At 54.2% G+C, this 20,628-nt stretch overlaps 1 protein-coding gene across 4 annotated transcripts in view; it reads left to right on the top strand.

Annotated features, from left to right (window-relative positions):
* SH3PXD2A (SH3 and PX domains 2A) overlaps positions 1 to 20,628 on the top strand; it is a 246,985-nt gene that overhangs the window by 163,634 nt on the left and 62,723 nt on the right. Inside the window, exon 7 of one of the 4 annotated variants that reach the window (XM_081228410.1) lies at positions 16,551 to 16,595. The exons of 2 other annotated variants lie outside the window; for them this stretch is intronic. In XM_081228410.1, coding sequence (XP_081084536.1) covers positions 16,551 to 16,595 — 45 coding nt within the window. Of the gene's footprint in view, positions 1 to 16,550; positions 16,596 to 17,927; positions 18,095 to 20,628 lie in introns of those variants that run through there. One more of the 4 variants, XM_081228409.1, reaches the window with a different exon arrangement.

A 20,628-nucleotide genomic window follows, 5' to 3' on the forward strand; every position in this document is an offset into this window, starting at 1 on the left:
AGGTTATAGGAATGTGCCTTTCTGCCCTCGAGGGGTTTGCAGTCCGCTCTGGGTGATGAACTGTGCAGACAAGAATGTACTGTTGGACAGGGAAGCAAGGAAGTGGCATGGTTACCTGAGGAAGAGCAGTCCAGACCAAGGGCACAGCCAGTACAAGGGCCCGGGGTGGGAGGTCTGTGGCTGGGTGGAACGTAGGGGAGGTCAAAGCAGCGATGTAGTGGGGATGGCGCAGCAGCAAAGACCGTGTAGGGCCTTGCCAGCCATTTAAAGGGCTTTGGCTTTCACTGTGAGTGAGATGAAGAGCCCCTACGGGGTTCTGAGGAAAGGGACACATAATCTGACTTAGATTCCAGAAGGATTTTTCTGACCGGTGAGTGGAGATGGTTAAGGGGAGGAGACAGGTGATGAGAGGATGAGGACTCTGGCAGCAATGGAGGGATGAGATGGATTTCCATGATCGGGTGTGGACCGTGGGGGGCAGTTTATGTCAGATTGCCTGGGCTCCCATTCTCAGCCGCACGACCTTGGGCAGATCACCTGAGCTCCACGACCTCACTTGTTCTGTGGTATCAGTCAGGTTCAACTAGAGAAACAGAACCAGCAGGAGCTATCAAATTTCTGGCAAGGAACTGGCTGATGTGACTGGGGGCAGGGGAGGCAAGTCTGAAACCCAAGAGCCGATTGGGGTTGCCGTCCACAGGTGAAATTTCTCCTGCAGGGAAGCCTCAGCTCTGCCCTTAAAGCGTTTCAGCTGATGCACCCAGGACCCCTCGGAGTATCAAGTATAATCTCACTGAAAGTCAACCAATTATGAACCTGACTCCACCTGCAGAATACCTCCCCAGCAATTCCTGGATTAGTGTGTGGTTGAATAACTGAGGATTGTAGCCTAGCCAAGGTGACACATAAAAGTGATGGACACACCCATGAAAATGGAGTAGCAGCCACCTGCAGGAAAGTGCAGATGATTTAAGGATTTGATGCAGTTAGAGGGCTTTGTGCCGGGCCTGGTGGTAGCAAGAGCCTCTTGCTGTTAGCTGTGATTGGCTGCCCCCCCCCACCACCGTGAGCACTGCTGCGGGAGCTCAGAGGTGGGCTGGAGCAGGCCCCCCCGCCCCAGAGCAGGGGCTTGTCTTCAAACCTGAAAAGATGGGCTGGGGTGCCCAGAGTTCTGGGAAGCTGCCTGGCTCCGGCGCTGGTGGCTGGGGAGTTCTGACTGGCACCACGAGGGGGCGCAGGTGGCCACAGATCCTGTGAGGTCATCCTGGCCCTGGGATTGTGTCTGAGGCCCCATCCCACCCAGGAGTCCTGTGATGAGCTGCAGCTTGTTTAAATGCAAATGAGGTTGCTCAAGTGTTGCAAGTTTGTTCTTTGGGGCCAGTGTTGATGTTCCTCGTGAAATCCTGTTTATACTTTTCCTTGGAAACTTGGTGAGCTCTGCCTGCTTCCATTTTAGTACCATACAGTCTGCATCATTGGATGGAGTTAATGAGATCAGCATTACTCTAGTTTCACTGCGGAGAAGCATGCTGCTTGGAGTTCAGAGTTTAGGTTTTGGCATCAGACAGGGTTTGAACTCCTGCTCTACCATGTGTTTGCTCTATGACCGGCAGCTGCTTAACCTCTGACCTTCATGCCCCCATATGGAAAACAGGGGTAAAAATAGTACCTGCCTCTATTAAAGGTAAGGATTGAATTAGCAAGGGGCCCAGCACATAGCAACTCCCAATGATAGCAGCTGCCATTGTTGTTATTTTAAGTGTTGATAGGTTCAGAAAGGAGGGGAGAAGTTGGTCCTACCTTGGATTTGAGAGTAAAAAGACACGCTTGAAGCATTATTTTCATTCTTTGAGCCCAGGGCCTGGCCCCAGAGGAGACAGAACCTAGACTCAGAATATTCTGTAGAGTTAAAAACAGAGGCTCTGGAGCCAGAATGCCTGGTTTTGTGTCCCAGCTCTGCCAGCTGTGTGGTCTTGGGCAAGTCCTAACTTCCCTGTGCCTCAGTTTCCTCATCTGTGAAATGGGTATAACAATAGCTCTTCACCAGGTTGCTTGAGGCTTGAATATGTGTTAATACGTGTGAAGTGTCTGGTGCAGGAAACACTAAGGGTTAAGCCTCTTCTATTATGAGTAAGAGGCAGCACCGTGGATGTCTAGCAGAGGTCCACCGTGGAGGTCCCCCAGCAGAAGGGACCACTGGCTTTGGCATTTGCCCTCCTGCAGGAGAGACTCCTCTCAACCAGAGGGGGAAGGCAGAGTGTGCACCATCTCCTAGTTGCCAGTCAGCCTCCCAATAACCTGGGCAGGTGGTCTTGTCCCCCTTTTAAAGACCAGGAGAGGTAGGTTCAGGAACCTGCCCAAGGTCACCTAGCCAGGTAGATGCAGGATTCGAATCTGGTCCTTCTGATCCAAACCTCTTTCCACTGAAGTCTGTTCCCTCCTAAGCTAAGACCCAAGGGATCCACAGATGAACAGGACTGGGCTCTGGAGACCTCTAGCAGGAGGTTCCACAGACTGAGAGAGGGACTGCCCCAAGAGAGCCCCCCACTGTGGCTTCTAGAAGGAACCCATTGGTCACCAGGGATTCTTAATTGGGTAAAGTGTCCCTTTACACGGTGTGACTAATATCCCCTTAATCTCTCTTTGTCTGAATTTGGTCTTTAATAAGGTGTATTTGTTTTAATGCAAAACCTGCCCATAGGTTCTGGCTACTATAAAAAGTTAGTCTATGCTCCTCGTTTTATAGAGGAAGTAACTAGGAGAGGGCCTGCCGCCTGCCCAAGGTGAGGGGCTGGGCAGAACCTGGCTTCCTGCTCTTCACATTCCCACCAAACCCTGGAATGAGGCGGAGGTGTGAGGAGGGCCACGGTGAAGCAGAGAGCAGGTCTGTAAAGCCTCTGGTGCCTCGTCTTCCCACAGGATGAATGCCCCAGTAGGACAGAGAGCAGGGCCAGGCTCTCTCTTGACCCCCGGCCTGCCCTGCTCACCAGCCACAGAGGGAGAAGGGCAGAGACAAAGCAGACGGCAGCAGCCTTCACACCTCTCCCGGAGGCTTTCATTTCTCTTAAGCGATTGCTGGTCTCCGGTCTCCGGCCCCATGGAGGTCACAGCTGAATTGAGAAAGCAGGATGCTCTCAGTGATTCAATGATGAATGCAGGGCAGGATGGGTTGTGATCCACAAGCATCGGGAGTCAAATAGAAGGGGCTGGGCAGGGGGGGTACTAGCCAAGATGGGAGGGGCTGGAGATGCGTCCTGGAGGATGGAAGGGGTTGCGATGAGCAGAGGGGTGGGCGGACGCCCCTGGTAGAAGGGCCGGGCCTGAGCAAGGACTTGGAGTCTGGGATGTGATTGAGAAGTCTGAGGGAAGAAGAGATGTCTAGCCTGGCAGAAGTAAAGGGCTAGGGAAGGGGAGGGCAGGAGATGTGTCTGGAAAGGAAACCTGGGAGAGTGTATCAGCAAGACTTTTTTCTTTTTTTTTATAAATTTATTTTATTTTATTTTTGGCTGCATTGGGTCTCCGTTGCTGCGTGGGCTTTCTCTAGTTGCGGCGAGTGGGGGGGGCTACTCCTCGTTGTGGTGCATGGGCTTCTCATTGCGGTGGCTTCTCTTGTTGCGGAGCATGGGCTCTAGACGCGTGGTCTTCAGTAGTTGCGGCACGCGGGCTCAGTAGTTGTGGCTTGCAGGCTCAGTAGTTGCCATGCAAGGGCTCAAGAGCGCAGGCTTAGTAGTTGTGGCGCACGGGCTTAGTTGCTCCGCGGCACGTGGGATCCTCCCAGACCAGGGCTCAAACCCATGTCCCCTGCATTGGCAGGCGGATTCTTAACCACTGCGCCAAGGAAGTCCCAGCAAGACTTTTTCAAAGCTTTCTTTTCTGCCCAAGCCATCCGTCCTCAGGGAGAAAGGCCCAGACTGCTTAGAGAACACGGCCAAGACATTACTGGCACCCTCCAATGGCCGAAAGTGAACGTGTCTTGTGAAGGCATTGTCTTCTGGCACATCTCACCCGTGTTGGTGTTTTTAAATAATTTTTGTTTTCGTGGCTCTGGGTCCTCAGCCTGACGTCACCCTGGAGTTCAAAGCCAACTAATTGGAAGTGAAAGGAGGCTGATTGATTTGGCTGCTCCACAGCCAGCCAATGTGGCAGCAATGTGATGGAGAAAGTGTGTGTCTGTGCCACGACTCCCCTGGCACTGACCTACTGGCTTGCACACACAAAGCAGGGGCGAGGGAGGTGAGGGCTCCCCGAATCCTGGAATCAGGTATCTCACTCCCGGGAAGGAGGCAGCTAGCTGGTATGTGGCCTTGATTCCCTCTGCCCTGCTTGCTTAGCTTCTTTCTGCTCCCTCATTCCTATCACCCGACCTCTCCTGCTGGGGTAATGGGAAGATGGTCTGGAAGGGGACAGCATGGGCAAAGGCCCGGAGGTATGCTGAGAGTCCTGAACCTGCTTGTTGAAGTGCAGATTCCCAGGCCCTGCCCAGACCGACTGAATGAGCATCTCTGGGGGTGGCAGCCAGGAACACCAGGCAGTTTTGATGGGCTCCCCAGGGATCCTGAGATAGAGGCGGGGTTGAATTTGGGATGGGTCGTCCACGTGGGTTGATGGCAGTGTTCAGGGTAGGCAGGCAGTGAGGAGGCCGCAGGATCAGACCCCCGGGATGGAGTGTGACTAGAAGGGGCTGCTCCTGGAGGGTGTATTTAGTTGTGTCCCAAGTTGGGGGTGGGGGGCAGAACCAATATGGGAAGGGGAGCGCAGTTAGAGGACAGAGAACACCGGCCCGGCATTCGGGGCCTTGGAGAATGGCTGTCCACTGGGCCTGCCCAGCCACTAGCTTCCCTTCTGCCCTCATCAGGAGACTGTGACGAGACCCCCGTCTGCCTTTTATTTCCACAAGGTTTTCCTCTTCAGAGGAGGAGACACCCACATTGTGGTCCAGCAAAGAAATGCTTCCCACCACGGCCCTCAGCCAGAAAATAACTTGTTCCCCACTTGGGCTTTTTGACTTATAAACATGTGACAAAAGAGGCAACATTTCCAGTAACAACAAGGCCAATGGAAAAACAGATTTGGGGGAAATGTGCATTATTTATTGTGTTAGCACCTTTTTCTGATCTAAAGTTACTTTGTTTAGAAATAGAAATGTGGCGTGTGTAACTCAGTTGGCTTGTGACATTTTTATAATTGGTCAGTTTTGAAATGTGACGGCAAAGAAAAATTTTCCAAAGTTTCAGTGAAACTTAGAAGTTTGCGGGGGGAAAAGTGTTTTTCCCCAACTCTTTCTGCTTTGCCCTCGGGATCTTGTCATTGCCACGTGTGACCCAAGCAGCTGGTATGAAGATGGATTTTCTTAATGTTAGAACTGGATTCTTGTACCAAGAAAACTGGGCCATGTTAGAAAGTCCCTTCACTTCCCTGTGCTCAGAAGGAAGAGCCACCACCTCTTCGAGATGCTTCCTCCCAATGTTGCATCTGGCCACCGGATGCCGTGTTGTAGAAAAAGGCCCCCCGCAGGTGTCTGGGAGCTGCCTTTCCTGTTAGCCAGGGTCTCCCCCTGGGCCCTGGACCACCTTAGGCTCCCTGAGTGTTGGGTCAGGGTCAGACTGGGTACATAACTGTTCCCGGAAGGAAGTTGAGGCCCTTGCAAAGCTGTGATGACAGGCTAGTGATAAGAGGCCAAATTAGGACTATCTTTGTTGGCAGTAGCCACCCCCCACCCGGGGCGGGGGGGACCTTGCAAACATGGCAGATTTTAACATCTCTTGTCCCTGATCTATCTGGGTGGGGCCGTTTCTCCTGGTCACCTCTTGGCCATATACCGTCCCTCCCTGGAGCCTAGTGGCTCTGAGAGCCCTCTGTGAGTTCCTCATTTGAGTTGGGTCACAAGGTTCTGAGTAAGAGGGCCCTTTCCCCATCCTCCTCAGTGACCTCGGTCTCTCTCTCTGCTCTAAGCCCGGGGCTCAGGTGACACTAGTGGCAGCTCTCCCAGGGGTGAGGGTAATGGCCAAACTGATAAGAAGCAAGTTTCCGAATGGATGCTGGTACCAGACTCTGCTGGGATTAGGTGGTTCCTGCCAGACCTAGAGCTGACTCACTGGCACTGGCCGTGGCTGTCATGTAGATTTGTTCAGTGAACATCTGAGTACCTCCTCTGTGCCAGGCCCTGTGGTCCAAGCCTAGGGCTCCCAAGGTGGATACTGTGAGGTCCGCGTCCTCAGGACTCTCAGTTGGGTCAGGGAGGTGGGAAAGTAAACAGCAGTTATGATGTGATGCCCAAGTGCTACCGTGGCGGAGGCGCAGCGGGTGGGATGTAAGGGAGCCTCCCCAGGGGAGGCATAGATATGCCTGTGGGTGGGGTGCCGAGTGAGACCTTCTACCCCCGGTTCCCGGAGGTTTTAAATGAATCAGCCCGGAGAAGAGGGAAAGCAGCCTGCAGAGGCATCTGGTCAGTCTTAGCGTTGGCTGTGCAAACGTGTCACATCCTCTACACCGGGCTGGGGCACGTCCTCCGCATCCCCCAGGTACCTGCTGGGCAGTGCTGTTTCAGAGAAACCACTGCAGATGGTCACTCGTTCACTAAAGTTGTTGAAGCTTAAAAAGTTCTAATTATAAAATTAATGCATGTGCCTGGGTTGGAGAGGACTTGCCCCAAAGGTCGCCTCTGACCTGTTTCTTATTGTTAGGAGGACTCTGGCTTCCACTGGTCTCCTAGGGGACACATGCCCTGCCTGTGACAGGAGGGCATGAATCCTGATTCCATACAGCTGCAGGGCCGTGGCCCACCCAGCCAGGTGCCTGGCATTCAGAAGTGTTAATTAAGTATCTGACAACAGACGGGTCTCCACTGGGGAAATCTTCATCCAGTGGGTCTCCCTCGTGGTTGATGATTGACCGGGATTGACAGGACAGAGAGAGAGCGGCCCTTTCAAGGCACTGGTAAAGGCCAGGGGGACCCAGAAAAGTGGTCCCAGCTTCTCACACTTGTGCAGCGAGCCAGGACAGGGCCCTCTGAGCACCGGTCTCCTTCCGGGCTTCTCCCCGGGGTGGAAGCTCAGTATTAGCCAGAGTCCCTGAGCTGTGGTGCCAAAGGGTTAACTTCGTGCTCCCCAGAGAGCTCGCACACTCCTGACCCTCCCCTGTCCTCCAGGCCCTCCCAGCTGCGGCCTCCTGGGCATAGCTCAGTCACGTGAGAGCCAGATGTGGGGATTTCCCAAGCAGTGATATGTGTGTGTGTGTGTGTGTGTGTGTGAGCGTGCACGCACACACACACACACACACACTGCTCTGTTTACGTGGCATCCGAGAGCTCAGGGGATTGGTCCAAACGCACGCAGAGCAGGAGCGGGATGGGGGTGAGGAGAGGCCCCAGGCTCCAGCCACACACCCTGGGAGGCTGCGCCGAGCCCTGCTGAGCCCTGCTCCCACCAGACAGCATAGATAAGCCAGTTGTTTTTGCTCAGACTCCCATTTCCTGCAGCATCCATCTTGCCATAGACCATATTGCTTATGGATAAAATTTTTTTAAATCTCTTTGAAGGGCTTTACCACAGATGCTGGAAGCCCGCAGCCTTCCAGGGATGTTCTGCCGGGCTTGGGGGCCTGCCTATGAGTTACTCTGCACAGCACCAGCTAGGCTCAGGGCCTTTCCTGGCCTGAGGATGCCCGTATGTACCTCAGGCCACCCCAGCCAAAACCTAGACTAGAGGAAGTACAGGGCCCTGGGGGCCAAGAAGGCCCTGGAGCAGTGGTATCAGCTGGACCTCAGTTTCCCCGTGAAACCCTTGGGACTGAGGGCATTGAGTGTGTGTCCTTCCAACAACCACCATGGACTCTCTGGGTACCACCTACTGTGTTCGGTGTGCCGTGAGGATGCTGACAGGGTTAAGACCCTGAAGGAACTTCAGATCTGATTGGAGAGACTCATAACCAATTTTGAATAAGCGCCTACTATGTGCCAGACACTTGCTAGGATGACAACACTATCCAGACATTCTGGGGGCAGTTGACACAGAGACCAGTTGAACAATACAGAGACCCTGCCCAGGGCAAGATAAGGGCAGCCTGCAAACCTTGAAAAGGGGGTCACCCTCAACCTCAGTTCACAAGTGAACTCTGCCCCTGGCCCCTGCCCCCTGCCCCCCTCATCCCCACCCCCATCCTCCTCTGGCAATGTCCAGCCAGATGTCAGCTGAAGTATTGTGAGCCCTGCTCCAAAGGTGGGGTCCAGTTACAGATGCGAGGCCTCCAGGTCTCAGCCCTGCTGCATCCCCCCTTCCCACCGTGAGCCCGCACCCGGGGCCCTGCCTGCTATGTTTGGCTGCAGCCTGCTTTGCGGTGGGGTCTGGGCAGCCTGGGGCAATGAGGATACACTTGAGTGGCAGCCCTGCCGGCACCAGGCAGGTGGGTGAGGGAGCCACGCAGCCTCCCCCAAGCCTACATGACCCCCGAAGCAGTCAGGAGCGCCTGGGAGAGTGCCTCTGATTGTAAATACCTGTGCCCCGTCCTGATTGTAAATACCTGTGCCCCATCCTGATTGTAAATATCTGTGCCCCGTCCCTAAGGCTGGAGAGTCAGTTGGTCGTAGCCAGGAGCCTCCAGCTGTGGTAGATGCTCGTTAGATAATTGGCGGTTGATTATTGATAATCTGTTAGTGAAAGTCCAGTCTGGGGAAAATAAAACATTGCTTTTTTTGTGGCCCTGGGGTGGGATTGTCAGTCCTGGGTCCATTGCTGTTGACTCCATCTCTCAGGGCTCTTGTGGAGACTGAGCCAGGGGAGGGGGTGGACTGGCGGGCTGGGGGCTGGAGGCCCAGCAGCTGCTTACTTCATCCTGCGCCACTGGCCTCTGTTTCTGCCGCTGCCGCTGCCTCTTCCTCACGGGCTTTGGCGGGGGGAGCTGGTGGGTGGGGGAATAGGAGGGGCGATACTCCAGTAAGTGGGGGAGGACCACCAAGGCAGCCACCCCAGGGAGGGGGGCGGCTGGGATCCGGGAACTCTGAACGGTGTTGAGTTTGAATCTTCTGTGCACACCAGCACCCCGGCATGGGGAGAGGTGAGAGCCCGAGAGCGGAGGGGGAGGCCGCCACCCCAGGGGCTACTATGGGGTCAGGCAGCAGCTGTGTGAGCAGAGGCTCAGAGCCCTGCTGGCCTCCCCACACAGTGCCCCTCTGTCCGCCCACAGCACCTGTGTTTAACCAGAAGCTGAGGGGTTTTGAGCAGGGTGGGAGAAGGAGGCAGACCTGCCTGCCAGGGCAGCCCCCCTGGGCAGCTGCGGTGCTCCCGGGGGCAGCCTGGGCCTCTGCCCACACCCACTTGGGCTGGGCTGTCTCTACTGGCCCGCCTTGGCCTAGGTGGGTGTCCTTGGATTTAGTCCCTAAGGGGCTGTGGAGTGGCTCCAGCCCTCACGCACCCCATTCCCTACCTGAACCGGGAGACTGACTGTGCTCTGACTGCATGGCTTAGCGGTCAGAGGGTCAGCGGTGCATTCCTGCCCCGGGTTGGGCTGCCCCGACATGGACTCTGGGTTCTGGGAAAGGCAGCTCCTGGAGAAGGAGACAGGCCCCTTCCTACTGAGAGTAAAATGAAAGGAGTATGGCTGCGTTTACAAAGGGAAGCCCAACAGAAATAAGTGAGCCTCCCTTGGCCGATGGCTGGGGAGGATCCAGAGAATGAAGTCCCCTGTTTTTAGGCCCCTTTGTTCCCCATTCCCAACCAGCTTGCCTGGGCTCGAGTCTGACCCATCACTCCCTTGCTGTGGGGCCTTAGGAAAAGGCTTAACTTTCCTGAGGCTTACCTTCTGCATCTGTAAAATACAGATTGTTATAAGGATTAACCGTTTAGTCAAACGTTTAACTCAGTACCTAGCATGCACGTTAAGAAAGTGGGAACTGGGGGCTTCCCTGGTGGCGCAGTGGTTAAGAATCCACCTGCCAATGCAGGGGACATGGATTCGAGCCCTGGTCCGGGAAGATCCCACATGCCACGGAGCAACTAAGCCTGTGCACCACAACTACTGAGCCTGCACTCTAGAGCCCGCGAGCCACAACTACTGAAGCCCTTGCACCTAGAGCCCGTGCTCTGCAACAAGAGAAGCCACCACAATGAGAAGCCCGCGAACGCAACAAAGAGTAGCCCCCGCTCGCCGCAACTAGAGAAAGCCCACGCGCAGCGACAAAGGCCCAATGCAGCCAAAAATAATTAATTAATTAATTAATTAATTAAAAGAAAGTGGGAACTGGTATGCTTGTTCTAGCCTCAGCCCTGCCACTAACTTGCTGTGTGATCTTAGGCAAACTTCTCCTCTCTGGTCCTAAGTCCCCACATGCTCCTTCCAGCCTTTATTTAGCTCAGAATCCTGTGGCCCAGAACCCTCAGGCCCTGGGCAGGACCAGCTACATGATTTACGGGACCTCTTGTTCATAAGTTATTAAAGATTTCAAATTGGGGACAGAGGGTATTAAACCAAGAGCAGGGCCCTGCTAAGTATGGGTCCCTGTGTACCTGTGCAGATCACACCACCTGAAGCCAGCCCTGCCTTGGAGGCTGTGAGCGTAGAAGGCAGGGCCAGGGGTCTGGGCTGCTGGTGTAGCAGCATTGACCCCTCACCTCCCCAGTCCAAGGGCATGATTTTTTCATGCCGTAGGTATTAATGATGAGCTGGAGGCTGCTGCTCACCCTGGAGCAGGCTGCAGAGAACTGCCCCTGTGGGTAGCAGCTCACACACCTAACAGCAGGACACTCTCCAACTTCCACCCGTGTGACTGTGGACTGGAAGTCGTGTTTTGAGTTATTGCTTGTTCTCTGTCTTGACCATCTTAATTCATGCCATGCTTTTTCCGGATGCCATTTGTATCACTTTCACTGTTGTGCCACTGTTTCTGCTGCTCTGAGCATGATGACCTATTTCAGGCCCTATATATCATGTAGGTCAAGCTGCTACTTCTTTGTGAAGCACCGTTAGCCCTCGAGGGCTCTGGTAAAGATTTGAGCTACTTCATGCCTATGACAGTGCAGTGCCTGCCACAAGGGATGTGCTCTCGTGAAAGAGTAGCTCCTTCTCCTTCTACTGTTAAATAAAATAACAGGGCTAGCAGCTGTCAAGCCCTAATTAGTTGATGACCTGAAAGCGGTGGCTGAGTTCCCTGGTGGCCTAGTCAAAAAGGAAAAGAAACATGTGGAGTCTAGGAAATGTAAGAAATCTAGCCCTATGTAAGGTTCAGTTGTACAAAAAGAGAGAAAAGACTAGAATACAACAGATACTTAGAAACCAGTTCAAGGCTGCAGTGAAGTAAGAACAATAGAATTCCCAAAGAGAGAGAGAGGTCTTGAGTGTTCAAGTACGCTGAGATAGTGAAGAATGGAAGGACACAGAGACAACAGGGGGGTATTCATTCCTGGCAGGGGCCCTGCTCCTCCTCCCCTCCCAGGAGCCCAGGGTGGGGGCTGTGTAAGCCGATAAGGCGGGTGACCCTGCCCTGGTCCCCCAGAGCCCTTGGTTTGCTTTCATTCTCCGAGGAGTTTATGCTGTTGGCTGTTCTCCTGTCTCTCCCACCTGGGCTTTCAGCCCACTCTGGATTTATTAGTTTGGATGGGTGGAACTTGCTTTACACCAGGGAAGAATTTCTAGAAGCATGGTTTGAGACTACATTTGGGTAAATTGAACCCAATTCTCCCTGCTCTGGAGTTACTCAACATTAAAAGAAACATTACAGAGCAACAGGAGTCCTTCTCCTAACTTAAGTCTATCCAGTTGTTTGTAACGTAGTCCTCGGGTGTATATGTGTTTGGGGGGAACGTCCTTAAAGTGAGGGGCCCCTGTAATATTGTTCTTTGATTTCTCATAATCACCTGGACTTGACAAGAGTCAGGTTCAGCACCTAAGTGTCATCAGGACTTGCAGGCACCTGGTTTTCTCTGGGCCTGGATTCTTGCTGGTCCCGCAAGCCAGGAGGAGTGGCTGTGGCAGGAACATGAGTCCTGTGGGATGGCCATGGGAGGGACCCTGTCTCCATGCCTTCCGTCTCCCAGGCACACACTGCTTTAGTCATCAGCTTTGTCCTTGTCACCCACTCCCCTTCTGTGTTCCAGGGGCCCAATTCCTACCCCTCCAAAACCTTTCACAGGCACTAGGCCATTTCACTCTTTTTTTTCTCCCATTGAGGAGCACAGGCTCCGGACATGCAGGCTCAGCAGCCATGGCTCATGGGCCCAGCCGCTCCGCGGCATGTGGGATCCTCCCGGACCAGGGCACGAACCCACAACCCGCGTCCCCTGCATCGGCAGGAGGACTCTCAACCACTGCGCCACCAAGGAAGCCCCATTTCACTCTTAAAGCAGACCTACAACAAAAAAGACATGGTAGATATTTTTATCCCCATTTCACAGAAGGAAAGGGGGCTCAGAGATTTGCTAAATGCCCCAGAATCAGTGAGCTAAGTGAGAGAGTAAGTGCAAGAACCAAGATTCTTAAAAAATTCTTGCTCCAGTTCCTCTCTGTCTTATGTGCCTCCCGGACGAACTGTTGGACTTCTTCACTTGAGTTTCCTATATTGAGCGTGTGTTCAAGTGGTTTTCCCTGGAAAGGTGGTCTGTTTCTCTGGAAAGATTTGCTTTGACTGTGGTGTACTTGCATTATGGAGATTAGCAGGTTACTGCTGGAAGAGTCTAGAACATGAAACAAGTATCTTGGAGATCAGTGGGCCCAAAACGCTTGATTTTACAGATGTGGCCCAGAGAAGTCAAGCCATTTGCCCAAGGTCACACAGCCAGTTCTTAGCAAAACCCGTTGTGCAGATTCCCAGTCTCACGCCCCTTGCTTTCCACCAGGCCCCGTGACTCTGCTCTGTAGGACCCTTGGTTCTGTCACCAGAGAGAGGGGGGTAGAGACAGCAGGGAGGGCAGGAAGCAGTTGGTTTGTGTCACTCACAGCTGCTCATTTGGCTGCGCCTGCCTTTTGCTCCTTTGCCCCATCTTTCCTTCTCACCATTTTCCCAGCCCTGAGCCAGCAGCCATGTCTGCCTCCTGGCCAAGGGGCCAGGGTTTGTGAGCCAAGGGGCCACTCCTCTGTTCATCGCAATGAGGTAGAGGGGGGTCCTTCCCGCCCTGGGGGAGGGCTAGCTCGGGTGGGCTGGAGAGAAGGCACTCCAAAGGGGGGAAATTTGGGGTGGGAGCCATGGAACTGGATTAATTCTGCGGATCCAGGGGACTGGGAAATAAATCATGTTTTAAAAAGGCTTTTTTTTTAAAGACAGGCTCGTTTCTGGTCCGCTTCCCATTTTCCTTTGGAAAGAGGGAAGGCCTGCTTATTGGGGGGGAAGGGGTGGGCATGAGTTCAGCTTGTTCCACATTTAGGAGTGGGGGCTCGGTTTCCAGAGGCTGAGGGATCTTTTCCTGTCTGCCCTCCCTGGCCTGCCCAAATGCCCACACCCCAAAGGCCCAGAAGGGCATCGGACCCTTCAAGATGACTGTTGAAAAAACCAACCAAGCAGCAAAGGCCTCGGGAGCATTTAGTCCACATGGGCCAACAGCCTCCACTTCTCTCCCCTGGGGATTTGGAGCAGTTCCCCTTCTCTGACAACCTCATCTCCCAGCCTTGGGTCTGGCAAACCACTGCCCACAGGCCAAGCCCAGCCCACCATGTGGTTTTTTTAAAATTTATTTAATTAATTTATTTTTGGCTGCGTTGGGTCTCCATTGCTGTGCGCGGGCTTTCTCTAGTTGCGGCAGGAGGGGGCTACTCTTCGTTGGTGTGCGTGGGCTTCTCATTGCGGCGGCTTCTCTTGTTGCGGAGCATGGGTGCATGGGCTTCAGTAGTTGTGGCGCACAGGCTTAGTAGTTGTGGTGCACGGGTTCAGTTGCTCCGCAGCAGCATGTGGGATCTTCCCAGACCAGGGCTCGAACCCGCGTCCCCTGCATTGGCAGGCGGATTCTTAACCACTGCGCCACCAGGGAAGACCCCACCATGTGGTTTTGTAAGTAAAGTTTTATTGGCACACAGCTCATTCATCCCTCTACGGATTGTAACACCAGAGGTAAGTAGTCTCGACAGAGACCACGTGGCCCACAAAGCCTAAAATATTGACTCTCTGGCCCTTCACAGGAAGTCCGTCGACCCCTGTTTTAGCAGAACACATCTTCCTGGGTCCTCCAGGCCCAGGCCAAATGAATTCCCTTGGCTCACTGACGGACATTAGCACTTCCCAAAACGTTTCCTTCCAAAGAACCCAAAGCAAAGTGTACAAAGTAACGAAGCCAGCAGAGATGGAGAGAGGTGTGGGCAACCTCTTAGTTGGCTCAGCCCAGGGCTGGGTACGGCCAGATGGTGTTGGGATGGGTCTGGCGTTAGGCCTGCCCAGGGGCGTTAGGATGGCCTTGCTGGGTGGCAGCCACTTGGCCACATTTGGGGCACAGCATCAAGAAGTCATAACCCCAGCAGTATCTGGCACCAGACAATGAAGCCCCACATTCTGAACCGAGACCCCCTCACCTCAGCCACAGCAGTTGAAAGCCTCGGAGTGTGTCTGCTTTGTCTCGGCCCTGCCAGGGCATGAAAGCTGGGCCAGCATGGCTCCTGCTGTCCCAGGAGGCTTCTGGCTGCTAGGCCTGGTCAGAGACTCTGGCCACAGGTTGCTTGTCTGTGGGTGTAGTCCCCCAGAGTCCCTTTACCCCCAATTCCAGCTGACCCATGTCTGTGGGAAGCACCTCTGTGTGCCAGCATTTTCTGGACGCATCTAGTATTGAAATGCCATCTGGTTCTCGTCCTTGCAACTCCAGGAGCCTGATTTTCCTGCTTCCCCCCAGAGCTGATTGAACCAAGCTCATGGGATATGCCGAGGGAAGAGGTTCAGAGAGGTTAAGTAACTTTATCAAAGGGGCAGAGCCTGGATTTGAATCCAGACAGACTCCAGAGGCCGCGCCACACCTCTCCAGCGGATCCCCACTCTGTTGGTTTACAGTGAGCTCTGGAAGGGCCAGGCCTCCCAGGTCTACATGGTGAGCCAGCCTGCAATTGGAAGGTGGCTTGCTGAGCGAGGGAGAGTTAGGTGCTTTAAATGGTGAGTGGCATCAGACTGAGGCCTGAAGCCTGTGTCACCACAAGAGATGAACACTGTACTAGCTGCGTGACCTGGACCAAGTTACTTGACCTCTGGTTCATAGTCTTCACCTGCAAAATGGAAGGAGTTCCTTATCACTGTAGGTTTATTATGAAAAACAGATGAGTTACTATATGTAAGTACTCAGCACAATGCTTGGTGTACAGTAGATGCTGTATAAATGTTGCTGCTGTGATGATTACCATTACTATCTATCAGGCCGCTCTCCTGGCCAACACCAGGCAAGCAGCCCAAGGGTTTGCCTCTCAGACTTGCATCTCCACGTTTCCTTCTCACTGTAGCCACTGTAGCCAACGCTGTTCTCCTTTGGAGGCAGTGAGCAGTTCAGCAGAGGAAGCACCAGTTGGGGTGTCCCAGACCTGGTTCCATTTCTGGCTCTGCTACTCTGGCCTCATGGGAACTTGGGCCAGTTCCTCCCCTGTCTAAGCTCAGATTCCACCCCTGTAAAATGGGGCAAAAGGTGTGTACCCAGCTCAAGGACCTGGGTGTAAATGAGCCACTGTTCACTGTAGGTAAACTGTCAGCATTACGTGTTGACCCTCTGATATTCTAGAAATGTCCACACCATTGATTAGGCTAAGAGCTTTTTGCCTCGTGACGTTACTGTATCACATCTCATGACCTTAAGTTGTTTTAGGTGCTTTGACATTGTTCCTCCCTCTCGGCAGGAAGACAACTTTTAACCTCATTTCACAGATGAGGAACCTGAGGCCCAGATCACACATGGCTGTCTGAGCCTGGACGAGAGCCCTCGTTTCTTCTGGTCACTAAAGGTCCCCGTTCTTCTGGGCTGGAGTTGGGGTGTGAGACTTTTTAAAATGAGGCTTCCTTCCATTTTGCCAGGCCCTGTCTCTCTTCCTCAATGCTTAGGGCTGGGGTAAGGGCTGGACAAGACATTGAGGCCCAGTGGTGTGGTGGCTGGAGACTGGCCTTGGGCTCCCCAACCTGACGTTTAAGGTTCCAGGCCCAGGCTGCTGAGCGTGCTGGCCTGGTGAGGATCAGGGCCAGCCACCCACATGGCCAGAGAGGAAGGTCCAGGCTGCCTTCTCCAGGGCAGCGATAACCCAAGGGCCCTGTTCCAGGCCCGGATCGTGTAGGATTCTCTGTGCTCCAGAGGATTCCTGTGTTTTGCAGACACCTCATTATCCCCGTCCTGGCCAGCAGTGTCCCAGCTCCTCTGTAATCACTCAGGCCCACGCCCAGCAGCACTTCCAGGGCCAGGAAATCACTCGCCTCTCCTCCCCTCCCTTCCCTCCCCTCCCCTCCCTCCTCCTCCCCTCCCCTCCCTCCTCCTCCCCTCCCCCGCCTTCCGCCCCAGCGGCCTGACTCCGCGCCGGCAACCACTCGGCCCGGTGGACCTCCTGCCTGCCTAACGGTTCTCTCTTCTCCTCTGATTCTCTTCTCTCCTGCTGCTGCTTGCTCTCGGGGGACTCGGAAGTGTGGCTCTCCAGCTGGGCTGAGTCTCCTAAGAAGAACGTGACAGGTACTGCCTGGTGTGCATGTGAGTGCATGTGTGTGAACATGTGTGTCCCTGGCATGCAGGCCCACGGAGCCGGTGCCCTGTGACGTGTAGCAGCTCTTTGTCAGCATGTTGGCGTCTTCTCGGCCGTCCCCTCTGCCTTCCTTTCAACCCTTTTTAGGTCCCAGATCCAGCCTTGGAGCCCTTTGATGGGTGATGACCACGTAGCACAGTGTGTCAGCAAATGCACCCTGGGCCCGGAATGTGTGGGTTTAAATCCCGGCTCTGCCACGTCCTGGTCTCGGGTTACGTAACCTCTCTAGCCTCCCTAAGCGGATGGGGTAGCATCTCACTGGGAGTCTGGTGCACGGAAAGTGCTCAGGTGGTGGTGAGGCTCCCATCACCTTCCACCCCTGTGAGATGGGCCAGCTGAAGATGATTAGTCTCCCTTCAGGCTGTTAACCCGAGGCAGAGAGCTGAAGTCTCCAACACCCCAGCTGAGGCAGTGGTGGGTAGGGGGGTGGGGAGTCTTGTAACTGTGATGAAGTCACAGCCCCCATGCCCCAGGGATCCAGAGCTGGGACCTGCCTCTGGTCTCGGGGCTCCTGGACCTTGGGCTTCCTGGGCACCCATAGCCCTCAGGGACTTGGGCTTGTGCTCTGTGTCTGGGCAGAGCGGGCACAGAGGTCAGAGGCTTACCTTTAGCCTTGGTTTTACTGGACAATGGTAGAAAAACCTGGATAGCAGTGTTCTCAGCTGTTAGATGGAGACGGTGTCAGGTAGAGGGAAGGGATTTCCAGAAGGGACTTCTAGAAGCCCCTCCATTTTTGCAAGTGCCACCTGGCCCTCCTTCCCCAGCCCAAACCTGAGAGCAGAGGTGAGGGTCGGGGTTGGGGGACAAAACGGAAAGGTCAGAGGTTGAGGGGAGGGGTTTGGACCAGCCCCTCCCCTCACAGCTGTAGGCAGGAAACGGGAGGTGAACAGCCTGGGCGGGCGGGCAGAGGAGAAGGCAGCAGGCAGAGGACCTCTTGCCTGTCCCAAGCCCCTCGCAGTCATCCTTCTCGTGTTGCCTGTGACGAGGGCCTCGGCCTGAGCTAATCATTGGGCTCCCGTCCCTTTTTTCCCTCTCCCGAGACAGTGAGCCAGAGCCCACTTGGCCCACAACAATACATTTTATTCACCAAACGTATAGCCTGGCTGCCCGAGGGCCTATGGAGAGGCCGGCAGGCTGAGGCTGGCCTGGGAGGGATCAGTTGTGAGAGACTGAAGGGACCTTGGTGGGACACCCAGGGTTTGGGGGGTCATGGAGAGCGTGGGGAGCCCGGAATGGGAGCCACCGTAGGGCTTGGCTCCTCAGGATGAGCCCAGCTGTTTGGAGAGAGAGCCTGAGGGGAGGCCATGTGGGCTGGGCGAAACCGCCAGACCAGGGCCGGAGTCCTGGGCGAGTCGCCACGTCTCTCTGGGCCGGCCTTGGTTTCCCCATCTGGAATGTTGGCAAGTTCTGTGAGACTGGAAACTCAGAGGTAAGAGGCTGATGCTGGGGATCCTTGTAGATAAGGGGCCTCAGGCTGCTTGGGCTGGCATCCATCCATAAGTGGGCCCTGGGGGTTCTGATATGGCTCTCCAGCTGGCAAATTCTCGCTGCCTACCAGGAGGTGGGGTCTGAGGAAGGCATGAGAAGGAACACAGCCATGGCCGCTTCTCCTGGCAACTGTGGCCCTTGCCCTGACCTGCGTGCTGGGGTTTTTTTTTTTTTTTTTTTATAAATTTATTTATTTATTTTGGCTGCATTGGGTCTTCATTGCTGCACGCGGGCTTTCTCTAGTTGCGGCAAGTGGGGGCTACTGTTTGTTGAGGTGTACGGGCTTCTCATCGCATTGGCTTCTCTTGTCGTGGAGCACAGGCTCTAGGCGCGCGGGCTTCCGTGGTTGTAGCACGCAGCCTCAGTAGCACGGCTTCCGTAGTTGTAGCACGCAGCCTCAGCCTCTCGCGGGCTCTAGAGCGCAGGCTCAGTAATTGTGGCACACGGGCTTAGTTGCTCCGTGGCATGTGGGATCTTCCCGGACCAGGGCTCGAACCCGTGTTCCCTGCACTGGCAGGCAGATTCTTAACCACTGCGCCACCAGAGAAGCCCCTGCATGCTGGTTTTGAGGCTTCAGAGGAACCTAAGCCCTTCCTCGCCTCCCCAAATCTCCCATTTCCTGTTTGCTTTATAAACAGTCTACAGTTTACATAGGGCATTAACCCCATCACCTTATACCATGCTCAGAACAATCCCACAAAGTAGGTACTGTTATTGTTCCTGTTTATGGATGAGGAAGCTAAAGCTCAGAGAGATTAAGTGTCCTCTGCAGGGTCACAGAGCTAATAAGGACAAGGCAGGACTGGACTTCAGACCCTCAGACTCCAGTTTGGTGCTTTTGCATCACGACTCTCAGGCAATTATTGTGTCTAGTGCCATGTCCTATGGCACCAGTCTTGAGGCGTCTGTCTACCCTCATCAGGGAGACTCTTGTCTAAAGCACATGATCTGGTTGGGGAGCGGTGCTCCACAAGAAAATCCAGTGCATGACAGGAGCAAGCACTGTAGCTGAGTGATTGGATGGTTCCTGGAGGGGCAGAGATGGTTGGGTAGAATTGGGGTTGGTAAAGGGGAAGGCATTCCAAGCAGCTAAAGCAGAGGCTTGGACATAAGAACCAGCAGAGAAGAGTGTGACTGGCACACAGTGGGTGCTTGCTATATGTGTGTTGGATAAATGAATGTTGCCTGGATCAGAGGAGTTGTGTGTCAGGGAACTTGGGGAGCTCAGGTTGTCAGGAAAGACTGAGCTTGAATTTGGCCTTTCTTCTTTAGGCAGCAGGGACCCAGTGAAGGTGCTGGAGCAGTGGATTGACTTAGCAAAAGCCACATTTAGAAGCCTAAGTTGGCAGCCAGATCAGGCAGGAGCCAGGGGTCCATCCAGTTGGTAGCTAGAGGAATGCAGGTGTGAGGCAAGCGTGGGGCAGGGCTCTGGGGCACTACCAGAGCCCCAGCAGATCCAGCCAGGGGCTCTGAGAAAGGCACAAAGATGAGATGGATGAGACCCTGACAAAAAGTCCCCTTCCAATCTGGGAGGTACTCTTCTCTCTATAAGGAGTACTCCCCTTCTCCATGCCACTGCCAAATGCTTCCTATCTGAAGACAGGAGGCTTGCTCCACTGCATCTCCCCCTCCCTCGGGCTGACTCCTTCAGCCCCCAATTTTCCAGGCCTTGCCTGGGAGGGGATCCAGAGCAGCCTCTGTGGGATGACATCACCCACCGGCCTGCCTGCCGAGTGGTTTCTCATCTGGATACCTGCTCCCAGCTCACGCCCGTCCGAGCAGCCCTGGGCAGGCAACACCCTAAGAGGTAGATGCCAGAGAGCGTGAGTTTGTGCTGGGGGAGGGGAGGGCAGTGAGGAAGACAGAGTGTCTGTCTGTGTGTCCATCTGTCTGTCCCCTAGGCTGTGTGCTACTGCCTGTCTTCTGTGCTCTGGAATGCCTGGAGAACATTTTCTTAACTTTTCTACCTGTGTCCCAGAGTGTCAGACTTCAGAAAGCTCAGGCCAATTTCCAAGGGGTGGCATGGAGGTGGGAGCAGTATGTGGGTTTTTCCCCTTTGAAATCTTGCCTCAGGTTTCCTTGGCTTGGATTAAAATGACCTGATGTCTCTCCATTCCCCAGCACCCCACTTATCCTCTCGAGCAGCTTTTGGCCACAAACCCACCACTCCTTGTTTCTCCCTGCCTCTGTTTCCCCAGCTCCCCTTTTTCTCCCTTCCAGAATTTAGTTCTCTAGTTTTCCCAGATTTCGAAGGTGAGGCTCTGCCTGGTTTATCCATGTTGGCTCAGAGCAAGCCGTTAAACCACTGTTCATCTATCTGTCCATTCATTCATTCATTTCACCAACAGTTACAGAGTGCCTACCCCCAGTGGCCACTGTGGTCTGGTCAACAGATGCTACAAGAGTCGAGAAGAAATCCACACTCCAGTCTTTATTAAGCAGCAACTATTTGCCAGATGCGGGGTGGGTAGGATG

The sequence above is a fragment of the Mesoplodon bidens genome, assembly GCF_964165515.1.
Source record: "Mesoplodon bidens genome assembly, chromosome: 1".
NCBI classification, from domain to species: domain Eukaryota; kingdom Metazoa; phylum Chordata; class Mammalia; order Artiodactyla; family Ziphiidae; genus Mesoplodon; species Mesoplodon bidens.